The sequence below is a fragment of the Watersipora subatra genome, chromosome 1 (genome assembly GCF_963576615.1).
Source record: "Watersipora subatra chromosome 1, tzWatSuba1.1, whole genome shotgun sequence".
NCBI lineage: Eukaryota > Metazoa > Bryozoa > Gymnolaemata > Cheilostomatida > Watersiporidae > Watersipora > Watersipora subatra.
Window position 1 is genome coordinate 43148519 of NC_088708.1, and position 12460 is coordinate 43160978.

At 36.4% G+C, this 12460-nt stretch overlaps 2 protein-coding genes across 2 annotated transcripts in view; both read right to left on the minus strand.

Moving 5' to 3' along the window:
- The window catches only part of LOC137388568 (vinculin-like), a 45692-nt gene extending 41182 nt beyond the window's left edge, over window positions 1-4510 (minus strand). Inside the window, exons 1-4 of the mRNA XM_068075072.1 lie at window positions 4386-4510; window positions 3671-3778; window positions 2212-2383; window positions 744-889 (exon numbers count right to left, since the gene is read on the minus strand). Coding sequence (XP_067931173.1) covers window positions 744-889; window positions 2212-2383; window positions 3671-3778; window positions 4386-4442 — 483 coding nt within the window. The 5' untranslated portion in view covers window positions 4443-4510. The remainder of the gene's footprint in view (window positions 1-743; window positions 890-2211; window positions 2384-3670; window positions 3779-4385) is intronic.
- Window positions 4511-4789: 279 nt separating this feature from the next.
- Window positions 4790-12460, minus strand: part of LOC137386104 (B-cell CLL/lymphoma 9 protein-like) — a 42254-nt gene continuing 34583 nt past the window's right edge. Inside the window, exons 12-14 of the mRNA XM_068072789.1 lie at window positions 11565-12453; window positions 9998-10138; window positions 4790-5985 (exon numbers count right to left, since the gene is read on the minus strand). Coding sequence (XP_067928890.1) covers window positions 5675-5985; window positions 9998-10138; window positions 11565-12453 — 1341 coding nt within the window. The 3' untranslated portion in view covers window positions 4790-5674. The remainder of the gene's footprint in view (window positions 5986-9997; window positions 10139-11564; window positions 12454-12460) is intronic.

The following is a 12460-nucleotide window of genomic DNA, read 5'->3' on the forward strand; positions in this document are numbered from 1 at the left end:
AGAGAGTAAATAAGTATCAACTAGAGAGTGTAAATAAGTATCAACTAAAGAGAGTAAATAAGTATCAACTAAAGAGAGTAAATAAGTATCAACTAGAGAGAGTAAATAAGTATCAACTAGAGAGAGTAAATAAGTATCAACTAGAGAGAGTAAATAAGTATCAACTAGAGAGAGTAAATAAGTATCAACTAGAGAGAGTAAATAAGTATCAACTAGAGAGAATAAATAAGTATCAACTAGAGAGAGTAAATAAGTATCAACTAGAGACAGTAAATAAGTATCAACTAGAGAGAATAAATAAGTATCAACTAAAGAGAGTAAATAGGTATCAACTATAGAGAGTAAATAAGTATCAACTAGAGAGAGTAAATAAATATCGCAGGTTACACAGAGTGTGAATCATAGCACTGACAAATAACACATTTAGCTTAAAAAGAGACAAAAATCTATGCATTTAATTCCAATGAACCAGCTATGTTTTGTTTCAATATAAAAATTCAAAAATACCTAAATATTTGATGACCATCTTTAACACCAAGTGAAACTTTTATTCGTAAGTGAACGGCATAGCACTTCAAGCTTACATTTCAAAGATTATCCACTAAATGGTTCACTAGATGGTCATTAAATGAGAAACAAACTTTGCTGAATTAACAACGCAGAGATATAGATACAAAGTATTCAGTGGAGATTAGTATTTTTTGACAAGATAAACAGAAATAAGTTATTGAAAAGTCGCATACTTTAACAAATGTGATGAGATCCTCCATGGACTCAATGACTTCTGTTATGGCCACATAATCTAGAACTCCTCGGCACTGTCTTATTATCTTCCGTACCTCTGATTCGTCGAAAGCTAGAAGCAGGGCGGAGGTTCCCTGGAGTATACCTGCCAACGTCACAGCATACAGTCTATTTATGACCGTAATCACAACTGTTGCACTAAAAGAACATTTATATACATGGTCTTGATTCAGACTTCACGTCACAATGATGATTAAAATATGGAGCAGCTGTGTATAGTCTGTTTTTATCCTGAATGTACAAATTGATAGTTTGTATCACTATTGCACACAGCTTTATGGTATACAGACAAAGTAGTGCATACACTTAGCTACTGTACTGCGTAGAATAGGGAATAAGGTTAAACAGTACTAGAATGTATAAGCTACTCAAAATACTAGTATATACAACTTGTCATCTTTTTGTCTGATACTATGTTGTTCCAAGGAAAAGAGATAAATGATAGAGATAAACTACAAAATTCAAATCAGTTTGGACTGCTTTAGGAAGCTCTATCATTAAATCCAAATGCTTAAATTTACACATTCAGCGCAAGATTACATTAATCCAAACTTGAGTGGCAATTACAAATATACGCGGGTGCTCTTTCTTTTAATTATATTCTGGAAAGTTAGGTTATAAAAACAGTTGATTAGTGGGGGAATATACATAAATACTGTTATTAGAAGGAGAAAAAATAGCAGGCAAAAAGCTAGGTAGAAACAGATGTGTCGAGTGATGCTACGCAAAGAAGCCAACCAAGTAGCTATTGATCAAATCTCATAAATTATGTATAACGATAACAGAATGAAATGTCTCAAGCAAAATTACATAAACACATGCAAGGCAATAGTAATAATATTTCATATTATAACATAGTAATCGAGATAAAACAAATGCACAGATACGTGAAAGTATCTATACATTAGACCTGACCCAGCCAATAACTGAACCAAATCAGCAGCATTTATTGGGAAAAGCAGTTAAAGCTGACAAGCTTGAACCTGAACAGCTCCAACCACGCGCTATTGGTTCAGATAGGCACAAGTGAAGCTGTGTTTGATTGAACGATTTGATGTTCGAGAATGGGATTGCAAGTTAATTTAGTCACATTAAATTATTGACTGTTAGTGAATGGGATGTCTACTATTTTTTTATCCTTTGCTGTTTATTCCGTAAAAATGCTCTTCAATTTGGAGTCATGTGTACATTCATTGCCAACTGCTGTTGCCATGTTGAAATGGGAACATTTACGAAGCTCTGGACTGGTGGCAATAAGGCCACCTATAATGATTTCTACAACCCAACAACAGCTAACCGAACTGGCTCATTGCTAGTACGTGCTACGTAACTAATTTTTACATTCTGACAGTTTTATGACAACATTATTTTTACAGCTATTATTCGACAAGGTTCTTTATACAGCACCTCTTGAACCATTTATGAGCTTTTTTCGAGCAGGAGAAGAGTATGTATCTTCTCTGAGTAACATGGAAGCCTCGAGAAGAGCGGCGGCTGCCTCTTCAACCCTTGTGAGTGCCGGAGGCATCACCTGTTTAAGGATTACATCATCACTTGTATTCACCGTTTCATATCCCACCTGAGAGAACAGATCAGAGTGATTCTAATCATGCACAGTGGCTTAGAACAGAAATTGTAATGGTAGTCCATACAGGCAGATAGAAAAAAACCTTGTACTAGCCGGCCAACTTTTTCCCATTAGTTTGGTCTCCCAGAAACATCCTCCAGTGCAATCAAATTGACATGTTTACTAGCAAAGCTTTATTCTACAATTGAATATGCTTGGAAAAAAATAGGTCGTGCATACAAATATTGTCTCAAAAATGTGATCAACTCTTATTCTGTCTAAGCCTATACATTCTTTACTTGTTTATGATCATATATATCAAGCTTGTAGCCAATATTAAAAGCGGCGTGAGCTATGACACGTATTTGCGCCAGATATGCCAGCAAAGTTTATCAAATAACCACAAGCAGTTTATGTATACATGCTTGAGCAGTACTAGTCAATGATAGGCGATCTCACATTGCCACTCAATGGTATGCCATTTCTATAGAGATATTCATCAATGCATATCATAAAACTTAACAGCAAACCAAATGGATTACTACTTTAAGCTTGCAGTTGCTATGGAGACCAACACTAGAACTGAGATAGTAGAGCGCCAATTTATGTTCACAAAAGTGTTGCTGAACCTGTAGTTTACCAATTCTACAAATTTAGAGAGTGGAAGAATGCAGCAAAAATTAGTACCGCTGTAGCTTGCATGACAAATTCAACCATTTTGCTAAACAATTCAAAATCATATTGAAAGAAAATCTGGTGGATAAATCCTACTTAATAGTGCTTTACTGTGCAGACATTAACGTTAATGACCTTTAGCTAGCAAAGACTTCCAACGATATCGGTATTTTGTGAGAAGATTTAAAGTTGTAGTTTTGACAATGGTTAAAGAGCTGATAATATATCTTTGCTTGATATAAAGAAGTAAGATTGGCTCTATTGGATAAAGGAATCTAAAATATTAAATATATAACTAACATCTTACTAGCAGCAGTAGTGATGCTGAATGAAAGCTGAAACTTTACACCTCTACTAGTTTTAAACGCACCTCCTGAAACCAAAATCAGAAGCTTCATGTCCAAAATTACTACAGGCGAGTACACAAACTTTTCTTCTTCAGATTACGAGCTATGCATTCCACCAACTACCACCTATTGATAACCGTGCAATGTATTCCTACCTCCCTCTTCACTCTACCCAGCTAATACTCAATCTGCTATTGTAGGAGTGTCACAGATGAATACATATATTCCCAAAAAGTTTGAAATCATTCAGCTGACAAAATTGAACATATTACCGCACCTGTACCAAGTTATCAACAGCTGCCTTCACGGTTTCCACTGGCCGCAACAAATCAGGCATTGCGTTTCCATCTTCAGCCTCTTCGTGCAATATTACAAGACGAGACACCTACGATAATAACGGCATGCATAACTTGATGATATACCTATATAATCTTGGATGTAAAGAGACTAATATGCTAGAAGTTAAGACGGTCCATTAAGACCTAAAACAGTAGGCTGTGAAATGTTCCAACTAATGGTTTAAAGCGAGATTTTTAAACATAATAATTTAGTATTCACAAACTTATTGTAACATCGCAGTCATCAAAAAGCGACCGACATTTTGTATAGTAGAGACCTATCTTTAACGGAATCCCAAATGATAATCACGTCATTAGTAGTGATCAAAGTTTTATAGGTATAATTTGGTTTGTGATATTTAAAACTAAGTAAAATTGCAGTTTTTTCACAACAATCCATACCGTGTTGTCTCAATATATGCTATGATAGAGACAAGTCTATGTAGACTCGCTAACAACTAAATAAAAAGATTGTAAACGTTGCACAATAATTAGGAAATCTTAACAAAACAGCAGCCAATAAAATAATAAGGTAATGTGATAATCCAGCATTGCTAGATGCCGTTCATACAAAATCCTTCACACGTTGAAAAAGCCTTAATAATATTCTCATTATTGCTCTCTCTCTCCTTGATATACATAACAATACCTTACCTGTTGTGCAACCGGCTCTAATATGCTTTCTATCGTCTTTGTGTGAAAAACCGGCATATTTCATTAAATAAAATATACAAATTATGTAGAACAGCTGAAATATATCTGTAACATTTCGGTAGAAGCAGAGCTGCGGTAATACAAACGGGTTAGCCTTTGGCTCTGCTTTTGCACTGAATAAACTATCAAGTTTCCATTCACCGCTACGTTTAATCTGCGATGCCACTCTCTAGCTAGCCTTTTTAACAGGGCGCCAGAAGTTATCCACACCTGCTACCTTGAAAAGCGAAACGACAAATCCTACAAAAGAGCAATAGCCAACAGACTAGAAGCTATTGGTCAATCAATTAGCTGGAGTTTTACAGGGAAACTTTTTACAGATAATAAACCGATAGCCGATAATAGACGCTATGCATGGTATATATATATATTGTTTTTTTTTAAACAATGCAAACAAGATTGCATATAAATAAAAGCATATATTCAAAGATCAATGATTAGCAATGAGCGGACTTAGAATAACCTCCACATACTTAAACATGATGCATAAAATAATGACTATATCAATAGTTCAGAATATATACACAAGCCTTAAATACATGAATTGTACACAACAATTACTGAAATCAGCAGAAATTGTTGGAGGAGCAACAGTATAAAGTCACATTTTCATAAACCATGCTATAAAAATTTTAAAACTATGTATCTACAGAAGATAAAAACACAGGCTGGTAGCTCAGCATAAAAAGTAGCTTAAATATAAATGTTCATAAGAAATCTCATAATACTAAAACTCACTATATAAGGTGACAAATTGTCACAGCAATACGCAAGTGGAAGAAAAAAAGACAAAAAATGCTATGAAGGATTAAGTAGATATTTCTTTGGGCAACTCAAGTGAGATCTGAGAGGCACGAGCGTAGGCACGAGCGTAAACACAGCAATACATTGTGCAAGTGCTGATTAAAACTCACTAAACTTAGATAAACTGTACTATATACATTATTTAAGATGAAGGTACAAAATTGAACAAAAAATCTCTTTAGGGAGAGCAATCAGCAGAAGTAGCACCATGACCGCCATTGCATATCATGCCAACCAGTAGGGATAACCAACATGAGATCCACTGCCTATCATGACAACCAGTAGGGATGACCAACATGGGATCCATTGCATATCATGACTACAAGTACTAAGTAGAGGTGAGTGATACAAGATCTATTGCAACTCATCATCCATCCACTCATTACATGTGGAGATGACTCTTAGGATACCCATTGCATGTCACTCTACATGTATGGGTGACCGGCAGGAGGATTGCCCATGTATGTGCCAGCCTGGTTAGACATCATAAGCGGTTGCTGTCCAGCAGTGAGATTTCGTGGAGCTACGTGGTGCCCAGGACCAGGAGTCATAAACTCATTAGTGGGAGCATATGACATGGCAGTCGGAGTTCCAGGAGCGTAGGCGCCAGGATGGGGGTTAGGATGCATCGCAGGATGTCCAGCAGCGAAGTGGCCAGAAGGATGTGTAGGGGGATGTCCTGCGCCCGGCATGATCATGTGTTGACTTCTCATATGCACTTGTGATTCCATCATACCTAAAATACGCCAAAAGCTCAGGGTCAAGTATTTGGCAAACAATATGTCCACGAGGACAGGTAAACCAGCATTTTAAAAAAAGGTTTTAAGACCTGTGAAACATGTTTCATTTGTGAATTGAAAGAAAGCGGTATTGCTACCAAAAAATCCAACAAGAAACAAAAGCACAACTACAAGAGAAAGATACCTTGCCATAATAATTACAAAGCTTTTATAGTTTACTTAAATGTTCACTCATAGTCCAGTTGTTAAATGGTTGTTAAACCATAACTGCCACGAACAACTTTTATCATATTTACTAGGTAAATCAGACATGCTGATTCCGATTTTGTAATCAAAATAAAGATTAGGCCACTAACTTTCAGAGTAATGAAGAACTTTTTATAGCGTTTTAATATCGGTCTCGAAAACAACACGATCGGCATAACGAGCTCCGCCCATAAATACTTGACGTAACCTAGCTTTTTAGGAACAGAAGTTACGTAGGGATGTTTAGACCGATTTAGAATAATAGAGATGGGTGTTTTAAAATCCATTAATATCTAAATTCAGCCTTAAAAATAATATCAGTCTTTTCTGAAAGGTAGATAAGCTATTTAGCATTGCATATTTAAAAAGCGCAATAACAACGCTAGCTCGTGATAAAACCGCGCTTTTTGAGCTCATTTTTCTCGGCGTCCAGCCCATTTAAACGTCATGTAACAAGCTGCGAGCAATTTTAAATAGTTTATATCCCTTTCATAAAAAGCTGAAACTATTTTACAGGCTGGATTTAGATAATAATGGGTTTTAAGACACCCATCTCTATTATTCTAAATCGGACTAAACATTCCCAACTTCCGTTTCTGAAAAAGCTAGGTTTCGTCACATATTTATGGGCGGAGCTTGTAATGCCGATTGTGTTGTTTTTGAAACGGATATTAAAACGCTTTAAAAAAGCCTAAATGACTTTGAAGGTTAGTGGACTAATCTTTATTTTGAGTACAAAATCGGAATCAGCATGTCTGATTTACCTAAAAAATACGATAAAAGTTGTTCGTGACAGTTATGGTTTAAATGGTTGTTTATGGTTAAATATACTCATCATATATGTTGTATACCGTAATTTACTGCTACCACATACTTGTGTATATTCTATTAATTATTACCTAACATCTACAATGGTGATCCTATTTATGGGATCACTTAAAATAAACACATTTTTTGTTGTTAATTCATATATTGTTCTGTCGGTCTCATGAGAATTATGACAATATGCACATCAATGGAAAGCTCAGAATGTACTGGATAAGAATATTATGTAAAACTAACTGATATTTGCTTTATTAGTTTGATTTTGGTACAATATGCCATTTTCGGCATAAAGCGGTACAAAAATCCAAAACAAATTATGTTTGAATTTGTGAAAACGCAACTTAATTTGACATAATTTTAGAACATAGCTCTATAAAAGTTAATTGGTGGTGTTTTTAAGTTCCTTTAGAGTATTTCTAGCATCCTAGTATTTGGTATGACATCATAAGCCTACACTGACCTGATAGAAAATAATGGGTGCGCATCAAAGAGATTTTATTACCAGAGTGCACCTTTGGTGGTAGACAGAATGTCTAGAAAATTTGCTTCCCAAATAAGTATAATATGTATGGTCTGAGATTAGAGGGATAAGAAGTTTATGCCATACCCTAGGACACTTAAGTATTCGCGGCATCTAACTTTCGCGTTTTCGCGGAGTCATCATCACGCGAAAAATTCATGCGCGAAACTAAACTATCATAACGAACTAGCGAAAATTCGAAATTAAATAGCTATGTTCTACGCAGGCCTGTATTCACTGGTTGCAAGTTGGGGGGCCAATGTTAGACGACTAGTTATGAACATCTGGGATGAGGAGAAGGGGGGGGGGTTGCTGTAAGCTCCCAACAGGTTTCTCTTATGTAGGGCCTCAGCCGGGCCTCTCACGTGAAGTTTTAAAAAAATTTATTGGCAAGTATCAACATTTTTCTATTTTTTTGAGATTTGCTTTGTTTTAGCTGATGTGGCTGACAAAACGTTTTAAAATTAAAACAAGCAAAACTTGTATGCAGTTAAAAAGCTCAGAAAGAAGACATCTTTTTTTAAGCGTTTTAACAAAGATCATTTTTGCCGATTTTATTTCAAGTTCATTAAGTAGGATATGGGCAAGCAGATGTTTGCTAAAACTTGATATTTTGCAAACCTTTATAAAAGTCGTTAACAAGAATATTTTGCCGCTGATGAAGATAATAATGACGCCTAAGAACTACTAAAAGTTGATGTTTGTATCTATGGCTTCGAATAAAGTGATATTCTACAGCGATAAAAACCTTTCTATAGCCGTTGGACTATGAAATTCCTAAAAAGTTGGGGCGTCTTAGCCGGCCAGCTGTCCAAGGGAATACGGCCCTGTAGTTCATTGATATCCACAACAAAATCGTGATATTAGAAATGCAGATAATTTTGTGTGTGATTGAGCTCATTGGGAAATTTCTAGTAAATTCGTTAATACACCGAATGAGCAGCATGGCAAAGCAAATTAAGATAACAAGTTTTTTTGGAAAAGCCAAGACAAACGAAGAAGATGATGATATCAGTTTAGTCACCGAATTTGTAACTGATGAGGATGAAAGTCTGGTAGGTGAAGTCATACAATTAAATAATACTTATTGTAGTGATGAATTTTACTGCCAACCAAAAACGATAACAACCCTCACCAGGTCCAACCATGTTATACAGTTCTGGTTGTGATGTTGGTTGTTATCTATTTTCTTTTTTTATGAGACATGTACTGTATTTGATTTTTTTTAAATTTGAAATATTGTGAACTCAAAACGTGCCATGGCCATCGCTTGCTATAAATACTTGAGATCTAATATTGGTACCATATCGGTCACGACGGAAAGGACCGAGACGTCATTGATAGTCCAAGAAACAAATGGCAGCAAGCGATCACGTTGAATTATCGATTTCTGCCATACATTTATACCTGCGGGTTACAAATACAAACTGGTCGCAAATATAACAACTTTTTTTACTAGAGGACCGGACCTGAGGAATCTAATTTGTTTGTTCCACTGTATTTATTTTCACATCACTATATTTTCGCACTCATCAGAGCTGCGAAATTAAGTTGCAGCGAAATTTTACTCTGTGTGCTACTCACGAAACTAAATACTAGCGAAATATAAGTGTCCTAGGGTAAATGAAAGATTATTATGAAATTACCATTATTATGATCACCGCTCTACACCAGGTTTTTTAATTACAACACATCACTGTAACATAATATCACCGTTACATAATGGATTATTACCTAACACCTATTAGATTCTCTATTACCTAACACCTAGTTTATATCCACAATGATTACCTAACACCTATGTTATACAGTCAAACATGCCTCCCAAATTGCTTTAAATAACTTGAACCTAACACTCTTTAACTCCAACAGTTTTTGGTCCATTATTTTCAAATAGAGACGCTTGCAGATAGGAAAAAGAAAAGAGTTTGAGTCGACGAGGAGAAGCTCAATGCCTATTGAGAGTGCAATTATCATTTCAGAGGATCACAAGATGTGAACATTTACTTTTAGTACTTCTTCGGCATCAATATTATTCAATATTTGTTGCATTGGTTTTAATTTGTTACAAACACTTGGTTTTTGAATTTTTATATAGTTTGTGGATATAATTTTATCTACCAGTAAATACATGGCACTCATGACAGTGCTCAGATAGCTTTAACGTTCTGATAACTCCAAACACTTTCGCTCAATGACTTGAAGTTTGAGTTATCCATGTTTGACTGTATCTTCAACGTTTAGTGTTACCTAACACCTATGTAATATCTTATATTAACACCTAAATCTTTTTCAAGACAAAGCTATTCATTGCTTGTGTCTTGACATAAATAGAATCTTTGCACACTTCAACTTATAAAAAGATGTGATTTAAGTAATTCCATTTGCTCAAACTAACAGATTATCAAGAGACTAACCGGCATGGCCTGGGGCTGCTGGCGGAGGGTTATAGGCCATACTCATACTAGACTGCTGCGCTGACATCATGTAACGTGACGCAGGACCAGCTCGCATGCCTTCTGACATGTGCATGGGTGAGGAGGGTGCCATTGCGGGAGCTAAAATTACAAAGCATTGGACATGTTGAAAATAGAGGAAAGGCTGCTCGTTTTCTCAATCTTAAATGTGAAGGTCCCGTGGACATAAACATCTAAATAAACCTTCCCCAAGAAAAAGATAAACTCAAACCAGAAATGTGCATATAGTTATTGGGGACATGTTTGGTGTAATAAAGGTATGCATATGCTAGAATAAAAGCCTCCATGAACTGCTCGTCGATATCCGGACAGCGCAGTGTGTGGTGTTACATTTTGGCTAGCAGTTTGTATTCATTAGGCTTGTGCCTGTGGTCTATGAAGGTCACGCAAGTGTTACATAGTGATTCCATTAAACGATGTGCAGAATGTAAAGAACATTTTAATATTTTTTTGCTAAAACAATTTTCAAATAGTTTTTTGTGACCAAATCGCCCAAAATTAAAAAACACATCTAAATGGTTTAGCTCTAATGATATATGGCATTTTCATGGCTTGTTTTTATTAAAAAAAAACAATTCTTGAACAAGAATTTATAAAACCAATGCTTGTCATATAAGAAGGTTGGCCATACAATATACATACAGCCCTCAACAGGTATGTGTTAGCAGTTTCAATTGATGTCATACATTTTTATAAATGGCCGTCATGTGAACACCAACAAAATTCATCTATCACCGATAGTAGCAGTTACCTAGCTAACCATCCAATTTATTTGCATTCAAATAATACATTAGGAAAATATAAAAGACTATAATTTGCTACTAATTGGTATCTTGGCAATTTTACTAACACGTCCTCAGTGATTTTTCCCAAAAGTTGTCATGTTGTAGTACGAAAGTACATTCATAAACTTGAAGAAATATTTGACTGTCTATCGGAAGGAATTGTCAACATAAGAGGTTCAAAGTTTTTCAAAACATTGCAGTTTCAAAAAGGAAGGTAAAGAAGAAGTCGGCAATAATTAAGAACAAAATCTAAAAGCATTTTAATCGTGGAAAAAACCAAGTTGGTTTAAACTTTACTTAATATAAATTAGAATAAGTTATGCAACGCAGCATATGTCTATTACCATCTCCTTTGCTGAACCTGTGCATTGCCACGCTTACGTCTCTGCTTGCATGTCTTTATGGTAAAATATCGATAAAAACTTATATTTATTGTTATATAATTATAATTCGTTTTCTAGTTCTTCTTTCATAGACTCGTATAATATAATACATTTGTTCAATAAGATGCGTAATAATGAAGCATATATCAACGTGAGATTTTGGGGTTGTGGAAGGAATAAGGCGAAATACTGTGTATTCTTATAGGAACACATGCTCCAACACACGTAGCAAGTTTTAACATATAATGCAGATCTCGGAATAAGCAACTCTGCAGGTAAAAGATTAACTGGGTATTTTAGCTAGTCATACAGGTTTGCTAAATGGTGCACAACACTTACCTGATGGAGCCCCCATTCCAGGTCCATACATGGTAGATGAGTGTCGTGTTTGCCCTGTAGGCAGGCCTGGCATGGGCATTTGCATAGCATCTGCTGATGCAAAGTTGGGGGCTTGGGAAGGAAACCTCTCAGGCGTCATCATATCAAAAACATGCTTGTGTGGAAGAGATGGTTCATGTGTGGGAGCGATTGAGGGCTGCGAGACGGGCAGATACTGAATTGTATTTCTTCCCTTGTTTTGAATACTTACTGCTGGAGCGGCTGGCTGTGCTGGCTTAAACATTGAATCTGGTTGCGGGCCAGCCGGCACACCCCCGGCAAAGTTATTCATAGACACATCAACATTTTGCTGCATATGCCCAGGCATACCAGGTCCTTGGTACGACTGATTCGCTGTCACATTCTGAATATTGACTTGGCCAATAGACATGTGGGCATTCACAAATGTGTTATTCACGCTAGGCTGCTGAGGATTGGAGGAAGAAGTAGACATAGGTAAGGGCATGTTGCAAGGCTGATCAGACGTAGCCTCAGTGCCAACTTCAGGTTGCATGCCGCCATACGGTCCACCTTGAGTCATCTTCTGGGACAGCTCTGAGATGTTTTGCTCCATGTCCTTTGCGAGGTTGGCTAGCGATGTTGATGTTATGTTATTGGTGAGATTAGTGTCTGGAGCGGAAGAGTGAGCGCCGTAAGGCTGTTCCGTGCAAGGTTGCAGCGGGTGTTTAGACTGGTGCCCCATATTCAACTGTCTTTCTATTATCCTTTCTTGGTTCTCAGGTTGGAGATATTGCTGTTGTTGAGTAGGTGGAGCAGTCATGCTCTCCACACTCATCCCTCTACGCAATGAGTTGGTATAACTGGGTGGCGCATCTTGTCCAGGAGGCTTCTGTAAA